Source organism: Chiloscyllium punctatum, chromosome 38 (genome assembly GCF_047496795.1).
Source record: "Chiloscyllium punctatum isolate Juve2018m chromosome 38, sChiPun1.3, whole genome shotgun sequence".
NCBI lineage: Eukaryota > Metazoa > Chordata > Chondrichthyes > Orectolobiformes > Hemiscylliidae > Chiloscyllium > Chiloscyllium punctatum.
Window position 1 is genome coordinate 39,764,229 of NC_092776.1, and position 22,547 is coordinate 39,786,775.

At 42.0% G+C, this 22,547-nt stretch overlaps 1 protein-coding gene across 2 annotated transcripts in view; it reads left to right on the forward strand.

The window, feature by feature from the left end:
* Positions 1-10,754: 10,754 nt before the first annotated feature.
* The window catches only part of LOC140463542 (inositol polyphosphate-5-phosphatase A-like), a 528,804-nt gene continuing 517,011 nt past the window's right edge, over positions 10,755-22,547 (forward strand). The window contains exon 1 of one of the 2 annotated variants that reach the window (XM_072557674.1): positions 10,755-11,377. In XM_072557674.1, coding sequence (XP_072413775.1) covers positions 11,303-11,377 — 75 coding nt within the window. In that variant the 5' untranslated portion in view covers positions 10,755-11,302. The remainder of the gene's footprint in view (positions 11,378-22,547) is intronic. The other variant, XM_072557675.1, reaches the window with a different exon arrangement.

The window sequence follows — 22,547 nt, forward strand, 5'->3', positions numbered from 1 at the left end:
CATAGCAACACGACGGTTGGAGGAAGAGCACCTCATCTTCCGCCTAAGAACCCTCCAACCTCAAGGGTTGAACTCAGATTTTTCCAGCTTCCTCATTTCCCCTCCCCCCCCACCTTGTCTCAATCAAATCCCTCGAACTCAGCACCGCCTTCTTAACCTGCAATCTTCTTCCTGACCTCTCCGCCCCCTCCCCACTCCGGCCTATCACCGTCACCTTGACCTCCTTCCACCTATCGCATTTCCAATGCCTCTCCCCTAAGTCCCTCCTCCCTTCCTTTTATCTTAGCCTGCTGGACACACTTTCCTCATTCCTGAAGAAGGGCTTATGCCCAAAACGTCGATTCTCTTGTTCCTTGGATGCTGCCTGACCTGCTGTGCTTTTCCAGCAACACATTTTCAGCCCTGATCTCCAGCATCTGCAGTCCCCACTTTCTCCTTTGTGGATCAATCTACAGCATGTGGCCTGCAGTGTTCAAGAAGGCAGCTCACCACTTCTCAAGGGCAACTAGGGATTGGCAATAACTGCTGGCCGGCCAGCAAAGCTCATGCCCCACGAGTGAATAAAAGAAAGAATAAACCAGTCACATAGATCTCTGACTTCCCAATTTACTTTGCTACTAAAATCATGCATGTATAAAGGTCCCATTTTCAATGCATTTTTTCCATCTTCTCGAAACCATATTGAATTTATTAAAATCTTAGTATCTCTTCTGATTTTTTTTGTCTTAATGTTGGCTTTCTTGTCTGACTGTTTAGTTGTCTTCACCACAGGGAATCAGAAACATTATTGCCTTTAATTTTGATTGATTGCTGTACCTAAGAACATTTTTTTATATTTTCAATAATCCATCTTCTGCTAATAGCTTCATAAACGTATCAATGGTCTTTGATCACCTCCTGTAGTAGAACAATAGTTACAGTAAAATATAAAGGGAATAAGCACCAGCCACAGGCCATTTTGATGTCATGTAAACTCCTATCATAACATCTTTTACAGCACCAAATTTACCTTTAACATTTTAAAGCATAAACCAACAGAAATCAACATTTTATTGCTGAAAATATACACAGCTACATTTCTTCAGATACAAACACAAAATTTAACGTCAGGTGTGTAACACTGGAAATGCTGAAGTAACAGTCAATCTTGCGTATGAATTAATCCCTGACTTTAACCCAAATCCTTCATTTTTCATATATCTTGGGCTAGTTTTGGGAGTGGAGTTAGTGGAAACAGCATGGCGATTCTTTATTACAGTTGCTTTTTTCTCATTTAGCCTGGAATAGCAATTTCCTGCTGAGCTCAAAACCACGACCAGCAACTGCTGAGGCAGTGCCTTTATCACAGTTTACCACTTCCCAAGATCCAGCTTGGATTTCAACCCCTCAAAAGTAATACTTGTGCAAAAGTCAACCCATCACTTTTTATATAAATCTATGGTCTGAACAGCTTGACATTTTGCTCCTGAGTTCATCTGTGTATCAAACTGTTTCTGTCACTCCTGATTTCCGAGTATTTTTATCTACAATCCACTTTGAAGTTATCTTGTGGCTAGTCGGATTTCTTTCTGTTAATTTGTACTTACTTTGTAATGACGGTTATTTGTGCTGGAACAACAACTACCTATATAGTGCTTTTATTTTATGAAATACTCCAATGTTCTGCATATGAGCATTACCTCATAAAGTATGACAAAAAGCCACATATGGAGACATTAGGTCTGACGATCAAAAATTTTATCTATGAGATGGATTTTACAAACTACCTAAAAGTAAGAGACTGAGTAGAACAGTGGATTAAAATTGGAGCATGAGGGAGGCCAGAACTAAAGGAAAGAAGATATTTCGGAATGTTATCGGAGCAGAGATTATTGAGATAGGAATATGTGAGGCCTTGGATGAATTTGAGGATTAAAATGAGAATTTTATAAAATGTCTTGCTGAACCTGAGGCCAACCTATGCCAGCGAGCACAGGCATGGTAGATACATAAGTTTTGCGGCAGGTTAGGATGCAGACAGCAGATTTTAAAGTGACTTCAAATTTATGACAGGGAAAATGTGGGAGGCTGAACAGGCGTACATTGGAATAGTCAAGTGTAGAGGCAACAAAAGCATGGCTGAGGGTTTCAGCAGCAAGTGAGCTGAGATAAAGATGCATTTTATCCATTCATATGACCTGGACATTACTGGCTAGGTCAGCATTTATTGTCCATCCCTAACTGCCCAGAGGACAGTTCTGGAAATAGCCTGCTTTAGTGAAAGTGCAAAGTATGACAACAAAGTTGCAAATGAACTGGCTTATTCTCAAAATGTTTTTCTGGGAGAATAATGGAATTAAGAGTTTGATAAATAGAGTTTGGAGTGAGGATCGAAAATAACAGGCTTGTTTTTTTCAATATTTAGATCAAGAAAAAGCCTGCTCATCCAGTAGCGAATGTCTGATAAACAGTCTGACAACTTAATAGCAGTGGACAAGGTGGTGATGAGCTAGACCTGGGTGTTGTCTGGATTCATGTGAGAACTAATGCTGTGCCTTCAGATATCGTCACTTTAGGCCAGTTTGTAGATGAGAAAAGAGCAAAACAAGCATAGATCATAATGGGACAGCAGAAGTGGCAATATGGGAGCAGGAATAAAAAACATTGCAAAGGATTCTCTCACTCTGATTAAATAGATAAGAATAGAAGCAGGTGAGAGCAGTCCCACCCAACTGGTGTTATGTAGTCCAAGTGGTCTTTGAATTGGTCAAGAGGTCTCTTTGGATTATTTAAATGGAAGTACATGCCATCACAAACTCAGATATTCTGTCAGCTAGCTTTACTGTTGTAAAATCACTAATATGTCCTATGTTTCTGCATTTCCTTATTAAATGATCAATGGTCTCTACTGATTGTTGTCTGAGCAACATGAACGCCATTCTTCCTGGAATTTGAGATTCAATCATAATTGATCTCTGAGTATTGACCCTCGATTGTTTAGATTTTTAAGGTCATTATCATATTATTCTATGTAGTATCTCTAACAGACTAATCATAGGCCAATCCCTTGTAAATCAACAACATGGGTTCTTTATTTGATAATAAAACTACATAGGGCTACACCACACCCAGTCCTCTATCCTATTACTTTTACATTTCCCCTAATCCACACATCCCTGAACACTATGGGCAATTTAGCTTGGCCAACTCACCTAACTTGCACATCTTTGGACTGTGGGAGGAAACCAGAGCACCCAGAGGAAACCCACGTAGACACAGGGAGAATGTGCAAGCTCCACACAGACAGTTGCCTGAGGGTGGAATCAACCCTGGGTCCCTAGCACTGTGAGGCAACAGTGCTAACCACTGAGCCACTGTGTAGAGTAAGAGAGCTCATAGATTGGTATCCCAGACAGTGCATACCCTGGAAAGCCCATCTACAGCTGGTTTAAAACAATTAAATTGCTTAGCAACATCCAAATCAGGACCAATCAAAATAAACATCTGATTAAATGATCACCTGGTTCTAATGGAGGTTGATACCAGCACGACTGTATCAGTGATTGCGGAACCAGTTTTTACCAAAATTCGCTCTGGACTTCAATCCTTAAGTTTGCATAAGACCTCGGCCGGGTTGTGAACCTATACTGGGGAGCTCCTACAGCTGAAGGGCCAACCTCAGTTACGGTGTCTTATGACAAGTGGCTGGTTCAGTTCCCACTGATTGTAGTAAAAGGCACGGGCCCAAGCCTGATGGGATGAAATTGGTTGAGAAAGATTCAATTTGATTGCTTCAACACTTTTCAATTAGAAAATGGCTGCCTGAATGAAGTGCTAATTAAATACCCAGATGTTTTTCAGGAAGGTCTGAGGCCTATCAATGGCATCAAGACCACCTTACATGTTGACCAAGAAGCAATTTCATGATTCTGCAAGGCCCGCCAGTGCCATTTGTCTTACAGGCAAAAGTAGAGGCAGAAATACAGGGAGAACTAGCCATTTGGATACAGAACTGGCTCAAAGGTAGAAGGCAGAAGGTGGTAGTGGAGGGTTGTTTTTCAGACTAGAGGCCTGTGACCAGTGGAGTGCCACAAGGATCGGTGCTGGGTCATTTTTTGTCATTTATATAAGTGATTTGGATGTGAGCGTAAGAGGTATAGTTAGTAAGTTTGCAGAGTTAAAAATCACACAACACCAGGTTATAGTCCAACATGTTTAATTGGAAGCACACTAGCTTTCGAAGCACTGTTCCTTCATCAGGTGGTTGCCTGATGTGCTTCCAGTGTGCTTCCAATTAAACCTGTTGGACTATAACCTGCTGTTGTGTGATTTTTAACTTTGCACATCCCAGTCCAACACCAGCATCTCCAAATCATAAGTTTGCAGAAGACACCAAAATTGGAGGTGTAGTGGACAGCGAAGAATTACAATGGGATCTTGATCAGATGGGCCAATGGGCTGAGAAGTGGCAGATGGAATTTAATACAGATAAATGCAAGGTGCTGCATTTTGGGAAAGCAAATCTTAGCAGGACCTTTACACTTAATAGTAAGGTCCTAGGGAGTGTTGCTGAACAAAGAGACCTTGGAGTGCAGGTTCATAGCTCCTTCAAAGTGTAGTCGCAGGTAGATAGGATAGTGAAGAAGGCATTTGGTATGCTTTCGTTTATTAGTCAGAGTATTGAGTACAGGAGTTGGGAGGTCATGTTGTGGCTGTATAGGATATTGTTTAGGCCACTGTTGGAATATTATGTGTAATTCTGGTCTCCTTCCTATCGGAAAGGTGTTGTGAAACTTGAAAGGGTTCAGAAAAGATTTACAAGGATGTTGCCAGGGTTGGAGGATCTGAGCTACAAGGAGAGGCTGAACAGGCTGGCGATGTTTTCCCTAAAGCGTCGGAGGCTGAGGGGTGACCTTATAGAGGTTTACAAAATTATGAGGGGTATGGATAGGATAAATAGACAGTCTTTTTTGGGGTGTGGGAGTCCAGAAGTATGGGAGAACTAGCCATTTGGATACAGAACTATGTTTATGGTGAGAGGGGAAAGATATAAAAGAGACCTAAGGGGCAACTGTTTCACACAGTGGGTGGTGTGTGTATGGAATGAGATGCCAGAGGATGTAGTAGAGGCTGGTACAATTGCAACATTTAAAAGGCATTTGGATGGGTATATGAATAGGAAGGGTTTAGTGGGATATGGGCCGGGTGTTGGCAGTTGGGACTAGATTGGCTTGGGATATCTGGTCAGCCTGGATGAGTTGGACCGAAGGGTCTGTTTATGTGTTGTACATCTCTATGACTCTAAATCCGGAGGGTAGAAAATGAAGGAATCATCGAACCAGTACAGCTCGTGGAATGGGCAGCACCAGTTTTACCCGTAAAGCCCAATGGGTCAGTTCACCTTTGTGGGCATTTCAATCAAATGGTAAACTGCTTTGTGTGGCTGGATAAATACCTAATCCCTTGCACAGAGAACTTATACACAAAACTGGCCAGAGGGCTGACTTCACGAGGCTGGATATGAGTCATGTGTACCTGCAATTGAGGTTAGGTAAGGATTCCAAGAAGTATGTTACAATATACCAGATTGACATTTGGGGTCTCATCAACCTGAGCCCTTTTCCAGCGGATAATGGAAAACATTTCACAAGGTCTACCCCAGGTCGCCATTTAGCTGGATAGTGTGCTAATAACTGAGAAGACCAACAAAGGACATTTAGTGATCTTAGACATAGTGCTTAAACCTTTCTCCAAGGTGGGTGTGCACCTTTGGATGGGAAACACATGATCCAGGCCAACTCGGGGCACAGAATGGGAAAGACCAGATTACACTTGTCAGAAGATGATGGGAGGGTTATCAAAAATGCCTTGGCTCCCATTTCGGTCATGGAGTTTAGGTCTTTCCTTGGGTTAGTGAATTATTACTGAAAATTCTTCTGTAACCAGGCCTCCATCCTGGCATTGTTATATCTGCTATTCAAAAGGGTAAGTCTTGAAACTGGTCACATAGCCAAGATGTAGCCTTTAGGGAAGTGAAGAAGCAAGTATTGCTGTATAAGGTGTTGGCACAGTATGATCCTAAGCAAGGTGTGGTACTGACATGCAAAGTCTCCCCATCTGGCATTGGAGTAGTGGTGGCTCACTAATGGCCCAGAGGAGAGGAACAGCTGAAAGCATATGCTTCCTGGAATTTGGCTGTTGCCAAATGAAAATGCATCCAGGTAGAGAAGGAAGGCTTGGTGGTCATCTTTGATGTGAGAAAGTTCCACCAATACCTTTATGGATGTAAATTTAAAATTGTAACAGACCACAGACTCCTGCTAGGGCACTTCAAGAGGACAGGGTCATGCCACCCAGAGCTTCAGGCCAAATTTAGCAGTGGGCTCTTATTAAGACCATAAGACCATAAGACATAGGAGTGGAAGTAAGGCCATTTGGCCCATCAAGTCCACTCCACCATTCAATCATGGCTGATGGGCATTTCAACTCCACTTATTCGCATTCTCCCCGTAGCCCTTAATTCCTTGTGACATCAAGAATTTATCAATCTCTGCCTTGAAGACATTTAGCATCCCAGCCTCCACTGCACTCTGCGGCAATGAATTCCACAGGCGCACCACTCTCTGGCTGAAGAAATGTCTCCGCATTTCTGTTCTGAATTTACCCCCTCTAATTCTAAGGCTGTGTCCATGGGTCCTAGTCTCCTCACCTAACGGAAACAATTTCCTAGTGTCCGCCCTTTCTAAGCCATGTATTATCTTCTAAGTTTCTATTAGATCTCCCCTTAATCTTCTAAACTCCAATGAATACAATCCCAGGATCCTCAGCCGTATTGTGAGTGTGTATAATTTAACTTGGAATACCATCCAGGAGGCCAAATGGCAAATGCAGATGCACTGAACTACCTCCCAGTGGAGATACTGCCGGTGGTGCCACCACTATAAGTCCCCATACTGGTTTTAATCTTTCTGGATACCCTGCCAGTCGTCGCTGACAATATCAGATGCGAACACCAAAAGGTCCTGTCCTGGCAAAACAAAACTAGCTGGTGGGGATGGGGGAAGCAAAAGGGCCATCACAATCAGCATTGAAACCCTGCTGGACCAGGTGAGACAAGATCACCGTACAGGGTGGCATTTTATTATGGGAAGTACAAGCGATTGGCCCAAGTGGCCAGACACTGGCTGAGCTCCACTAAGGTCATAAGGGGTTTCCAAAATGAAGGTGCTGGCAAGAAGTTATGTCTGGTGGGCAGGATTGGATGCAGACATAGCCACATTGATGGGGCAATGCTCAGAGTGCCAAGAAGAATGGAAATCATCACCATCAGATCCCCCACATTCGTGGGAATGGCAGGCTAAACCCTGGACCCCTAATAGTCAGAGGGAAATTGAGAAACAAACTTGTAAGGAGATCTCAGCTATCTGTAAGAATAATAGGGTAGTTATGGTAGGGGATTTTAACTTTCCAAAGATTGACTGGGACTGCCATAGTGTTAAGGGTTTAGATGGAGAGGAAGTTGTTAATTGCGTACAAGACAATTTCCTGATTCAGTATGTGGATGTACCTCCTAGAGAAGGTGCAAAACTTGACCTACTCTTGGCAAATAAGGCAGGGCAGATGATTGAGGTGTCAGTGAGGGAGCACTTTGGGGCTAGCGACCATAATTCTATTCATTTTAAAATCGTGATGGAAAAGAATGGACCAGATCTAAAAGTTGAAATTCTAAATTGGAGAAAGGCCAATTTTGACGGTATTAGGCAAGAACTTTCGAAAGCTGATTGGAGGAAGGCTGGAAAATGGGAAGCCTTCAGAAATGAGATAACAAGAATCCAAAGAAAGTATATTTCTGTCAGGGTGAAAGGGAAGGCTGGTAGGTATAGGGAATGCTGGATGAGTAAAGAAAGTGAGGGTTTGGTTAATAAAAAGAAGGAAGCATATGTCAGGTATGGACAGGATAGATCGAGTGAATCCTTAGAAGAGTATAAAGGAAGTAGGAGTTACTTCAGAGGGAAATCAGGAGAGCAAAAAGGGGACATGAAACAGTGTTGGCAAATAGAATTAAAGAGAATCCAAAGGGTTTTTACAAATATATTAAGGACAAAAGAGTAACTAGGGAGAGAATAGGGCCCCTCAAAGATCAGCAAGGCAGCCTTTGTGTGGAGCCACAGAAAGTGGGGGAGATACTAAATGAATATTTTGCATCAATATTTACTGTGGAAAAGGATATGGAAGATATAGACTGTAGGGAAATAGATGGTGACATCTTGCAAAATGTCCATTTTACAGAGGAGGAAGTGCTGGATGTCTTGAAACGGTTAAAGGTGGATAAATCCCCAGGACCTGATCAGGTGTACCCGAGAACTCTGTGGGAAGCTCCAGAAGAGATTGCTGGGCCTCTTGCTGAGATATTTGTATCATCGATAGTCACAGGTGAGGTGCCGGAAGGCTGGAGGTGGGAAAACGTGGCGCCAGTGTTTAAGAAGAGCAGTAAAGACAAGCCAGGAAACTATAGACCGGTGAGCCTGACCTCAGTGGTGGGCAAGTTGTTGGAGGAAGTCCTGAGGGACACGATGTACATGTATTTGGAAAGGCAAGGACTATCCCAAGATTCGGGATAGTCAACATGGCTTTGTGCATGGGAAATCATGTCTCACAAACTTGATTGAGTTTTTTGAAGAAGTACCAAAGAAGATTGATGAGGGCAGAGCAGTAGATGTGATCTATATGGACTTCAGTAAGGTGTTCGACAAGGTTCCCCATGGGAGACTGATTAGCAAGGTTAGATCTCATGGAATACAGGGAGAACTAGCCATTTGAATACAGAACTGGCTCAAAGGTAGAAGACAAAGGGTGGTAGTGGAGGGTTGTTTTTCAGACTGGAGGCCTGTGACCAGTGGAGTGCCACAAGGATCGGTGCTGGGCCCTCTACTTTTTGTCATTTACATAAATGATTTGGATATGAGCATAAGAGGTACAGTTAGTAAGTTTGCAGATGACACCAAAATTGGAGGTGTAGTGGACAGCGAAGAAGGTTACCTCAGATTACAACAGGATTTGGACCAAATGGGCCAATGGGCTGAGAAGTGGCAGATGGAGTTTAATTCAGATAAATGCGAAGTTCTGCATTTTGGGAAAGTAAATCTTAGCAGGACTTATACACTTAATGGTAAGGTCCTAGGGACTGTTGTTGAACAAAGAGACCTTGGAGTGCAGGTTCATAGCTCCTTGAAAGTGGAGTTACAGGTAGATAGGAGAGTGAAGAAGGCACTTGGTATACTTTCCTTTATTGGTCAGAGTATTGAGTACAGGAGTTGGGAGGTCATGTTGCGGCTGTACAGGACATTGGTTAGGCCACTGTTGGAATATTGCCTGCAATTCTGGTCTCCTTCTTATCGGAAAGATGTTGTGAAACTTGAAAGGGTTCAAAAAGGATTTACAAGGATGTTGCCAGGCTTGGAGGATCTGAGCTATAAGGAGAGGCTGAACAGGCTGTGGCTGTTTTCCCTGGTGCGTTGGAGGCTGAGGGGTGACCTTATAGAGGTTTATAAACTTATGAGGGGCATGGATAGGATAAATAGACAAAGTCTTTTCCTTGGGAGTGGTAGAGTCCAGAACTAGAGGGCATAGGTTTAGGGTGAGAGGGAAAAGATATAAAAGGGACCTAAGGGGCAATTTTTTCACGCAGAGGGTGGTATGTGTATGGAATGAGCTGCCAGAGGAAGTGGTGGAGGCTGGTACAATTGCAACATTTAAAAGGCATTTGGATGGGGATATGAATAGGAAAGGTTGGCGGGATATGGGCCGGGTGCTGGCAGGTGGGACTAGATTGGGTTGGGATATCTGGTCGGCGTGGACGGGTTAGACCCAAGGGTCTGTTTCCATGCTGTACATCTCGATGACTCTATGACTATGACCTAGTGTTCTCTCTTTTTTAGCAACGGCATCAGTGAGGAGCTGCCTGAAAGTCCGAACATCCTGAGGCGCTGGTGCTCAGGAAGGCTGGTGCATTGCAGGAAACGTCACTTTAACAGACTGACCTGTTTGAACCTAATATCACTGTCCAGAAGTTCGGATAGACACTCGGCCGCATTGTCATTTTGTGAAACAGCAACTTTTGTTTGTTTCACCTCCCGCCCCCCACCCCCCCCCCCCCCCCCCACCCTCTCGGGAACAGAACACTTTTGTTTTAAGTTTGATGTTTACATGATCTGAGCAGTGCAACTGGAAAGCCCTTACTGTGTTCATGTGAAACAAAAGCCTGTCGCAGCGCGTCCATTTCGGAGGATTAACAAAGTGACAGCAAATGGCACTTCATGCCCCACGCATACACTGACTGACTGACTGTCTCTGGTCAAGCTGAAGAACGGGACAACACTTTAAACAGCCTGGGTGCCCAGTCGGGGTAGATCAGACCTGGCTGAAATGATTGACCTCCCGTGGTTTGTTTTTTTTTCGATTCACAGCCTTGTGCAGCACGCATAAAGGGTTTAGATTTCCCGCTTCACAATAAACTCCCCAGTCCGACAGAGCTCCTTAATGTAATTAATCAGCACAGAAAGCTCTGCCTTTGAGCAAGACTCCGTCCAAAGAAACAGTGGACCTACTGCACGTCTCGTATTGAGATGTTTCATTCTGACACCCCGAACTGAATCCAAAACCCTCTCCCCACCCTGGACAAAGTTAGACCCCACTTCCCCCTTCCACCAAAAATTGGAGACGTTGCCCTTTTAAGAGGCAGGACACTTTTCAAATCTGGTAACTGACGTCAGGACAGTTTATGTTAAAAAAATTCATGCCTTACGAGTCAATTTCACGCAATGTTTCCTGGGCGACAGATTGCCCGGAAAAAAAGCCGAGGCAAAGATCAGAGAGAGAGACACTGTGTTTGAAATGTTTGGAAACACAGTGATCGGCCTGTGTTAGAAGGAAGAAAGGAAGGAGAAAGTTTTCTGGTTGTTGTCTGAAGCGGTGGTGGTGGTGGCACAGAGACAGAGGCTGATAATGAAGCGAGTCCAGAGGCAGAGGCAGCCTCTCAGAGCCTGAGACTCAGAGAGAGAGAGACAGACAGACACACACACATACACACACACACACAGATTGGGAGAGAGAGGGAGGGAGAAGCGCTGTGTGTGTGTGTGTGTCTGTGAATGAATGAAGGAGCTCAGATCGCAGCAGCAGCCACGGTATAAGGACCAGTGCGGGCAGCGGCAGCAGCAGCAGCAGCAGCGGCAGGCAGGCAAGCAGTTTGCGAGCCTCTCTCTCTCTCTCTCTCTTCTCCACTGATCCCGAAACAAAAGGTGTGCTGAGAAATCTGCAGATTATGGCGGTGAAGACGCCTGCACAGGGCACCGGAGTGTTGCTGACAACAGCGAACGTCGGATCCCTGTTTGAAGATGTAAGTCTTGCCTCGTTCTCTTTTTATCTTTGATGCCTCTCTTTTTGCACGCACTCTGGGTTATAGGTCGGGTTTGTGTGTGTGTCTATTTTGGGGGGAGCTTTCTTTTGTGGTTGTCTGATCCGCTCTCCCCCTCTGGAAGTCACTGGTTGTGCTCAGTGCACTGTATCTAAACAGGCCCTGGGTCTATACTGGGGTTTGTTCCTGTGTGTGTGTGTGCTGGTTAAAGCTAATGTCCCGGAAAAGGGGGCTGGGAGAGTGAGGGGAGGGGGGACAGTTGGGGAGGGGGTTATGGAGGTCGCTCTGTCCTGGGTCAGCTCCCCGCCTCTCTCTCTGCTGGCCCCATCCTCAACTCCAACCCACCCACCCCCTCTACCCCATCTCATTCTCTCTCCATGGGGGGTGTCAATTCCTGACCGACACTTCAGCCCCCAGCTGCACTGACATTGCACTCGTTTTCAGAACCTGAAGGATATCCCCGTGGCTGGTGATCTCCATTGGGTTTTTTTTTGGGAGGGAAGGCGCGGGGTTCAGGTCAGGATACAGAGAGGGTCATCCCCCTTCTCTATAGTGGACATCCCAGCACACCCCTGGCTCAGAGCAGCCTCCTGTCTGGCACACTCGCCCTGAACTGCCTTCACACTCTTAGCTCCGTCTCTGGGAAACACATAGAAAAGTGGACAGAAATGCACAGAGACTGGGAAAGGGCAGCTCGGATCAACTGAACAGCTCCCTTCAATCCATGTATCCCAAGAGGGAACAGCCCCCAGCACACACACACACACAGAGCTCGACTTGCTTCTTTGCTGATGTTGGATAGTCACTGTAGGGAGACTTGATCGAGTCACTGAATTCTCTTTGAAATTTTGAAAGTGACGCCGGAATCTGCAATGTAATGTTTATTTCAGAGGGGGGACCCTCATTAACATGTCTGATTCCTTCTGGAGTTCTTGGTTGGCCTGAGTAAAATCTACACAGTTTGATTCTGGGAAGGGTTTGTCGGGAATGAAAGTGAGAAGTTCCCAGCACTTGGTAACATAAATTATTTGTCAAAAAGCGAAGTGCCGGGTTGTTAGAAATCTGAAATAAAAGCAGTTCTAAAGTGTTGGTAATGCTCAGCAGGTCAGGCTGGAGAAAGGGACCTGAACCTAAACTATTCTGAACGATGGACTTTAGCTTTCCGATGAAAGGTCGCCCCAGAAGCTGGTTGACTTGCTGAGTATTTCCATCTTGTTTGAATGTTAAATCCATTAATCAGGAGTTTGAACAGCCACTGCAGGAAGAGTGAATGTGGCTGATAAGTGGGCCAGTTCTGTGTCAGCTTTAACAGTGAGGGAGCACACACATCACTGTTCTGATGAAAGGTATTGAGAGCTGAGAAAACAGGACCAAATCGACTGTATATTGGCATAAAGGAGCACAGAAGTAACTTTGAGGATGTTGTGTTTACTTCTGCATTCAATCTAGGAGCTAGTCTGTTTACAGCCGCAGTATCACCAGGCCTAACATTCTAGTACAATAGAGTGTCAAGGGAAATGCTGCCCTTTACTGTCGAGACAACACTGAAGTCCCATCGGTCGACTCTGGAGGACATTGAAATCCTTAATGAAGGATGTACAAAGTTAAAAAAATCACTCAACACCAGGTTATAGTCCAACAGGTGTAATTGGAAGCACACTAGCTTTCGGAGCGAAGCTCCTTCATCAGGTGATTGTGGAGGGCTGGTGTTGTGTGATTTTTAACTTTGTACAACCCAGTCCAACACCGGCATCTCCGAATCCGATTAATGAAGGATAGTGGTCATGATTTGGAGATACCGGTGTCGGACTGGGATTTTTAACTTAATGAAGGACAAGTAATTCTAATAGTATATATTCTTGTCTTAACCAATGAACCTAAAAATAGTCGACAGGTCATTGTTGCCCATGGGATCTTGCTGTGTTCAAGAGTTACTTCTTCCTAACACTACCAGAAGTATTGTGTGAGAGCATTTTGACATTTTTCAAATCTTCCTTCTTGCAGGATAATCCAAAGTTCTGTGCTTTAAAGGGGAGAAAGGTTCTTCTTTAGCTACTATTCATTCATCTCAAACAGTGCTTTATTGCATATTCCCAATCTTCAGTTGATTGATAACCTGTTCCCAACCACGTTTCACATTAATTGCGCACATATTCACTCTCTCAGTTTGTTGGATGAATTAGATGTGAAAATATTCGGAGGAGACTTTTGTATATTAACACTTGTTAAAATGAATCAAGATTTTTCAAAAAAAAAACTTCAGGAATTAATTTATTTCTCAGGTACTTTAATAGACTCTGTCAGCCAGAAATTCTGAACACATTAGAACTTAAATCATTAGGCTTCCTCTCACTAAATGTAATAGTTAGAAAAAGGCCTCTAACACAGCTTACTATGTCCAAGATGTTCAAGATCACTCAGAACTCTATAGGTTGCCAATGTTATATTTTCTGTTCAAAGCAATAAATATTTAACTTTCTTGTGCCAAGTATACATATCTTTTCAAAAATCACTACATTTTATCATATCAAAATTTGATATTGTTGTGAATTTATGCACTATAGTAAGGGAATAGGTATGCACGAAAAGGTATTCAAATTCTATCCTCGGTTCAGCTTGACTATCTGAAATGATTCAACAGTTCATAATCTTTATCTATGGAATTTTCCTTCATATTAAAGTAACTGGATATAAATGATCAATATTAACTGTCAGGATTTCAGGATAAAGAATGTGTATTCAGATGCTTTTATGAAATTTTTACAGCGCTGAATGAGAATGATCCCAGAACAATAATTCTGAAGTAGATTATTCACAGCATTTGTGATAAATTGTAAATGAATTAGTGTCCTTATCTAACTGTAGGTTGTTACTGGTGTTCTCTGAGTTTAAATACCAGTAGGAGGAAGTAACTCTGCACATTACAGATGCCCAAAATGCATAAGGATAAGTCATGCTTCCCAAAAATGTACAAATTTACTCACAATTTTGGGAAATAAATGGATCATTGAAATATCTTAAAGCATGATATAGGGGCTAGGTCAAAGAGAGAGAATGTATTCTGTGTTGAGTCTGACTAATTGAAGAAAGCAAAATAATTTTACTGATTTTTAAAAAATAATATTTGAAAGCATCCAAAGGAAAATTTGAGCAATAGCTTTTCGTGCATCATTGTTGGTGTGAACCTGATGAGTTTGAAATTACAACTCAAGATATTAACTAAGTTTGGGTCTTTAATTGAGGCATTGGAAGATGAGCTCCTCAATTCACCATATATGACAGCATTTCATGCCCATCTAATTAAGTCGTGGAATATCAGATTATTTCAAAACTTCTTTGAAGTTTTCTATTATGATCCAGTCATATTTGAATCAGTAACAGTTTTGTGTCAGTGGGCGGCACAGTGGCACAGTGGTCAGCGCTGCTGCCTCACAGTGTCAGAGACCCAGGTTCAATTCCCACCTCAGGCGACTGTCTGTGTGGAGTTTGCACATTTTCCCTGTGTTTGCGTGGGTTTCCTCCCAGTGCTCCGGTTTCCTCCCACAGTCCAAAAATGTGCAGGTGAGGTGAATTAGCCATGGTAGGTGAAGGGGTAAATGTAGGGGAATGGGTTTGGGTGGGTTGTGCTTCGGCAGGTCAGTGTGGACCTGTTGGGCCAAAGGGCCTGTTTCCACACTGTAAGTAATCAAATCAAATAATATAACAGGGGTTAATTAATTCATCATCATGATTAATGTTTATGTCGGTTTAGATAGTCAAAAGGCTGGTTTGACCACAACATTACAGGAAGCCAATTTCATAACTTTTATGAGCAAGGCCTTCACTTTTTTGTCTGTTCCTAAATACGTAGTTATTGGCATAACCACACTTATTAACGTGGGTTCAGTGGTAGCACACTTGCCTCTGAATCAACAGCTTTTGGATTCAAATCCCATATCAGAGATCTGAGCACATAATCGAATTCAGTGTAGCACTATGTGACTTGGTGGCTTTTGGGTGTGATGTAAACAAATGTCTCAGTTTATCCTTTCAGATGACATAAAAGTTCCCATGCACTATTATCAAAGAAAAGCGAGAGAATTCTCCCCGGTATTCTGAATATTATTTAACCCATAATCAACCATTAGAAAATGGTATGGAGATGCCGGTGTTGGGCTGGGGTATACAAAGTTAAAATCACACAACACCAGGTTATAATCCAATAGGTTTAATTGGAAGCAGTAGCTTTCAGAGCGCTGCTTCTTCATTAGGTGGCACAACCTGCTGGACTATAACCTGGTGTTGTGTGGTTTTTAACTTATTACAAAATGAATTATCTGGTCATTATTTCCAAAGCCATTTGTGGGATCTTGCTGTCTAACTTTTTTAACATGTTTACAATGGTCCAATAGTGATAGTACTTCACAAAATATTTCATTAGATTTAAAATATTTTTGGATATGCTGTGTTGGCATCTAGTGTTATCCAGAAGAATATTCTACCACTCTCTTTCTTTATTGCATCTATTATTTTCAATACAATTCTGTGAAAGCAATGCTGAGAATTCAGTTCATTGTGAGGAGACAAACTGGGTTCGAGTCTTAGGGTGTACCTGTTGTTTCTACCTATTTTTAAAGGAGAGATTTGATGCTGAGCTCAACAAGAAAAGACATTGGACATTTTCCTGAATAAATCTACAACATGCAACTACTTTTTTTTGAAATAATAAAACTAGAAAACCCATTGATTACAATGTATGCCTTGCATTGAACAGAACAGCACTTGATGCTTTATTAAAGCAATTCATTTCCTAAGACAGATCCCTCTTACTGCAATGTTGTGTAATATGCAATAATCCCTTGTGTCAAATATGTTGCTTCTCCCTTTTTTTTTGCAAAGACAGTAAAACATTAAAAGCTTCTTTCCAAAAATGTACTGCACTCTGTAGAAATTATTACCGAAGATCACTAGCAATCAGATAATGTAGATTCAGATATATTTTAATTGTTTCTCATACTCATGCATCAATGTGGATGCAACCAGTAATATTTGAATCAATATTGAAACATTGCATGCAATCTGGACAGTTGCAACAGCATGATTATCCAACAATGATATTGGTCAAATAGACCTAATGTAATTATTGCATACATTTTCATAAGAGTTGTGATCATGAATGCAATACACAGAGGCAGATTAGTCTAAGCCGACCATGTTCCCAAACCAAACTAGTCCCACCCGAATGCATTTGACCCATATCCCTCCAAACCTTTCCTATTCATGTACTTATCCAAACGTCTTTTAAATGCTGTAACTGCACCTACATTCACCACTTCCTCTGGCGGTTCAATCCTCACACTAACCACTCTCTGTGTAAAAAAGTGGCCCCTCATGTCCTTTTTAAATCTTTCTCCTCTCACCATAAAATATGCCCCCTAGTTTTGAACTCCCTACCTTAGCGAAAATCCTTTTCTATTCATCTTATATATGCCCCTCACGATTTTACAAACCTCCATCAGGTCACCCCTCAACCTCCTACGCTCGAATAAATAAAGGTTCTGGCCCATTCAACCTATTTTTATAACTTAAATCCTCCATTCCCAGCAACATCCTTGTGAATCTTTTCTGACCTCTCTCCAGTTCCATAATATCCTTCCTATAACAAAGCGACCAGAATTGCACACAGTACTTCAGAAGAGGCCTCACCAGCATCCTGTGCATTTAATTCGAGACTTCAAGCTCCCACTCCAAGCCTTTGAAGACATCAAAACAGAAAATAGTACAAATATTCAGCAGGTCTGGCATAACTGAGGAAAGCGTGAGATTTGATGCTATTTAATCAGAACTGCAAAGAGTTGAAAATGTAACAAGTTGGAAGTAAGCAAAAAGGGAAAGCAGGAGGCAAAAAGAACAAGAGGGAAGATCTGTGGTAATGTGGAAAGCAGGAGAAGTTAAATGACAAGAAGATTGATGGCACAGGCCAAAAGCAGTGTCAAAGGGACATATAAGGAAACAAAAGATGTGTCTAGAAATGGGAAAGGCAGATTTTTGAATAGCTGCATCCAAAACAAGTAGAGAATGAAAAAGGGAGATACTCAAATCAGCACATGAAAACTCATCTTCTTTCACTTGCTTAAACCCTTCTGTAACTTTCCCAGTTCTGATGCAAAGCCAGTGACCTGAAATGTAACTTTGTTTCTCTATCCACAGGTGCTGCCAGACCAGAGTATTTACAGCAATTTTTTTTTGTCTTATTTCAGATTTTAAGTATCTGCATTGGGTTGCTTTTGTACCGAAAATGTAATCCAGGCCCATTTTTTGATGCAGTATTGAGGTGGTGCTAGACTGTCAGAGATGTGGTATTTTGGTTGAGATAGGAACCAGTAACCCTGTCTGAATTGTTAGATGGATATAAACAAGCAATTTGCCAAAACAAAAGTGCAGGGGAGTTCACTCAGTGTCTTGGTGAAGGTTTATAAATAATATCACTAAAGCAGTTTATCCTATTAAATATCTCATTGTTCTTTGTGGCGAAGTTTCTGTGGGGCACAGAAGACTTCTGTGTTAGCCCATATTGCAGAAGTTACTAAGCTTTAAATATACAGGATTTTAGTTGTGAAATGCTGAGGGGCGATGAAAGGTCATGTACATGCAAGAAAATTAAAGCAGCATTTGGCACAGTATTATGGCGCTTTGGCAGTTACATCTATGGTCATGGGTGATGGCATTTCACTGCACAGTGTGTTCCCATTTTCAACCCCACTGTCATAAGTAGATGCAGAGAACAGGTCAAGTGATTGCCAAAATGAGTGAAGGAGATAAGAAGAGAAGTTACAATGGATCGTTTTCAGAGAGTCCCATTTCAGAAAAGACAAAAAAAGATATTGCACACCTTAAAAGAACAGGCCTCTGTAATTCATGTAATTTCACATAAATTAAAATAGCCAATTTAGAAGTTAAAAGATGCCCTCTTAAAAAATGCACAGTAATGCAACAGAAATGGAAGTGGTGTTTGGAGAGCCAAGAGCAGATAATACATTAAAGATAGGGCAAAACAAAAATGAAGTGCAGGTGGAAGATGCTGGAAAATACATGGTATATTTATCAGCATTTGCAACAAGAAAAGATCATTTAACACTGTGTAGAAATCTTACATCAGAACTCACCTAGAATGAACTATATTTCAATCATATAATGTATTCAGCAATATATAATTGTTAAAACATTGAACAGTGCAGTAGATTACAAATTAGAATGTAAAATTCCTGAAAGAATCCAGCGATAGTTGTACCATATGCTGCAGTAGGAGTTCATGCTGACTCTTTGGAAGCAAATTGAAGGGCTGTAGTGCTGACATGAATGGATGTTAATGATATCTTCCCACAATGATAATTGTACACAGCAATCCTCAGAGTCCTATTCACGTCTCTTTGTTTACCAAGCTGAAAAGTGACAATTAATACCATGTGACAACAGCAACATCTCACATTGATTTGATAATGGTTCCTTGGAGACATGTTCTATATGAGACAGTTCGCACCAAATGCTTTAGAAAAGTATGTCACATTCAACTGTAACTACGGCAATGTCAGTTTGTGTTAACCATGACTCAGTTGGTACCAATCTTTCCTCTGTGTTAGGAGTTTGAGGGGTCCTGGGCCTTGTGCACAAATCTAAATTGATACAGCACACTTGATTGGTACAGTGTCAAGGGAGTGCTGTACTACTGGAGGTACCATATTTCAGATCAGACATTAAACCAAGCTCTGTCTGCCTTCACAGGTGGACTTAGAGATTTCATGGCACTATTTTTGTTGAACTGCAGTGGACTTCCCTTTGTATATTGGCCAATATTAAGTCTCCCTCAACCAACAACTAAAAACAGATGATCTGGTCACATATGATGTTGGTATTTATGGGACCCTGCTGCGCTCCAGTTGAGTCTGTGCTTCCTACATTACAAAACTAAACTTTAAAATGTCCTAATTGCCTGTAACACTGTTTGGGTACCTCATTCCTGATGAAGGGCTTATGCCCGAAATGTCGATTCTCCTGCTTCTCAGATGCTGCCTGACCTGCTTTGCTTTTCCAGCACGACACTCTCGACTCTGATCGCCAGCATCTGCAGTCCTCATTTTCTCCTCCTCTTTGGGATGGCCAAATATCATGAAAAACAGCATCTAAATGAAAATCAAACTTTATTTCTTTGTTGAGATAAAATTTCAGAAATGCCCTGTCATCATGAGAGATTTTAAATCGATTGCAGTGTAGGCAGAATCCCGTTTAAAGTCTCATTCAAAAAGGGCATCTCCAACTGTGCAGCATTCATTCATTCATACTGCACTGGTTCAATAAACAGCTTCAGAAGCAGGGAGGGGATGCAAGGACTAGGAAGAAAGTAAGAGGGGATGAAAAGATAACAAAAAATTGGCACATGATGACATTGGATAATGTATAATACTGCTTATGATAGTCTGACATCATCAACAACATCTTGCTTGGTTATGTTGCCTTGAACAAAGAACAAAATGCCAAGACATTTTGTATAGGCAAAAGCAAAACCGGGAAATGCTGCACTGAGGAAGGTAATAATGGGATAGTGATCAAATATTTAGGTAAAGAAGTAACCTTAAGGAGGATCTTAAAAGAAACAAATAAGTTGGGGAAGTAAAGGACTGGAAAATAATTCCAGAACTATGGCTCAGTTACTAAAGTTATACATGCCAGTGGTTGGATAATGGAATGGTGGTGCGGTGGGAGATTTTGGGTGGGGGAGTGAGGGGGAGTCTATACAAAACAGGGGAATTGGGAGTTTGGATTGGAGGGAGTGGTAATGTTGGAAAAGGTAACAGAATTCAGGAGGGAAGAGACAACAAATTGTTTGAATAACAAAAAAAGGAATTTTAACTTTTAGGTCGTGGGGGAGTGGGAGGTATTGTGGGCCAACAAAGATCAGGGTGATGAGTGAACTAAACTTGGAATGGGATATAACATACGCACGGCAGAGTTTATGCAGGTTTGAGATAGGAGGCAAACAGGATGGATTGGAATGATAAAGGTATGGAGGAGGGTTTTCATAATATGGGCTCAAATAGTTGTGGAGAAGCTGACATTGTGTAGGTTGTGTAGTTTAAAGGTGAGTCTCAGGTGACACAAATAGTACAAAGAGCTTGAGAAAGATAAATTACCCCTGGTCTGTCAGAAAGAATATCGCTGAATTTTCTTTGTCCCAAAACATTGTGTTCTCTGTCCCCTGTCAGTAGTGGTCAATGATATTACTTCATTGCTATTTTGTTTCGGTAACAGATTAGTCTCAGCTAAAGTTCTGTCAAGAAGGGAAATAAAACTTGATTAGGTGATTGCCTGGTGAGAAGCACATTAATGGCCATTTCGACCTGTGTTACCGAACATGACAGGACTCAGTCCTAGTGTATAGAGCAGTTGTTGTCATCACAGTCCTGTACGAAGTGAGGCCTGGAACCTATATTAGTGATGCATAGAGAAATTACACCAGCAAGATTTCTACTGCATTCTCCAGCTTCAATGGGAGTCTGTTGAGAAAACACTGGTATCCTTCTTGAAGCCATCTTTATAAGCATTCTGGCGAAAATCTTGCAAAACCATCTGTGATGGACTGCACATTGTACCTAGATGGCTTAAAAATGTCTCTTTACCTGTTTTCTCAACTCTCATGTGGCCAATGTTCTAAAGTAGGATAAAGAAACTGCTTCAAAGATGCTCTGAAGCTTTTCTTGAAGTGAGGCACTATTTACATTAATGACATGAAGGAGCTTGCTACAGATTATTCAAAGCGGCAACAATTGGTCGATCAAGCTGCAACATGCTCTGGGTCCAAACACCTTAATAATAACACAAAGCAGCAGCAGAGGAGGATACAAAACAAAGCAATTCCTGCACTCTGGGTGCCATGAGTCTTGCTGCTCCATGTGCCTAAAATTGTGTGGGGTAACAATCATCCTGAAGGTTACCAGTGACCAGAAATTGAATTAGACTAGCTAAAGAATATTGCGGCTAGAAGAGGAAGTCATACACCAGGAATCCTGCAGCAAGTACTTCATCTCTTGGCTCTCAAAAGCCCATCCACCATCTCCAAGGGACAAGTCAGGAGCCTGATGGAATACTCCCCACTTGCCTGGTTGCAGTTCCAAGGAAATTCAAAAAGTTTGACACTATCCAGGACAAAGCAGCCTGCTTAATTGGCACGACATCCTCAAACATTGACTCCATCCACTACTGATGCACAGTAGCAGTAATGCATACCATCTAATAGATGCATTACAGTAACTCAGCAAGACTTTTTAGACAGCACCTTCCAGTGCCATGAGCACTACCCCCTAAAAAGTCAAGCATTACAGATATATTGAAATACCACGATCTGCATACTCTCCTCCAAGCCAGTCACCACCCTAACTTACCATTTATTCACTGTCACTGGTTAAAATGCTGGAAGGCCCTCCCTAATAGCATTGTCGGTTTTCCAACACCAAATAGATTTCAGCAATTCGGGAAGGCAGATCATCACCACCTGCTTAAAGACAACTAGGGATAGGAAGTGAATGGTGATTGGCCCAGCCAGCAAAGCCCAATGCCATAAATGAATGTGAAAAATACTTGAAGTTGTGTTGCATGTGGAATCCAATAAATATGTCTCACAAAATGTATCACGCAGAAGTAATTTATTTTTTAGCAGCTGTTGTTAGGAGTTTGGATGCTGTGTGCTCAGTTGGTGTCACTTTAGTTTGAAGATGCAGAATGTTTGACTTGCTTAAGTAACAACATTAAGCCAGGGAACCCATTTCTGCTTTTGTGTTGGGTAAACTTGACACCCACATGTGAGAGATGAGAGAGCAGTGTCTTATGTGTTATAGAAGGGCTGAGAATATTTAAGAATGTCAGTGATAACGTTATTGATTTTAGGAGTGTATGAAGTTTAGTAAGACATGTAAAGGTTGTGAAAGTGGTTATTTTATGTATAGACCATGATGCAATACTTCCCTGCATGAAAGTAAACCAAGGAGGCAGGAAGTACAAAATTGGGTTAGTCTGAATTGAGTTCAGCATGACCACAGAAAATTAATTTTCCTAAACTATCTTCTTTTACCTTTTGCACACACAAATGGAAACAGTGAAGTTAGCAAACTGAGTCTCTTTG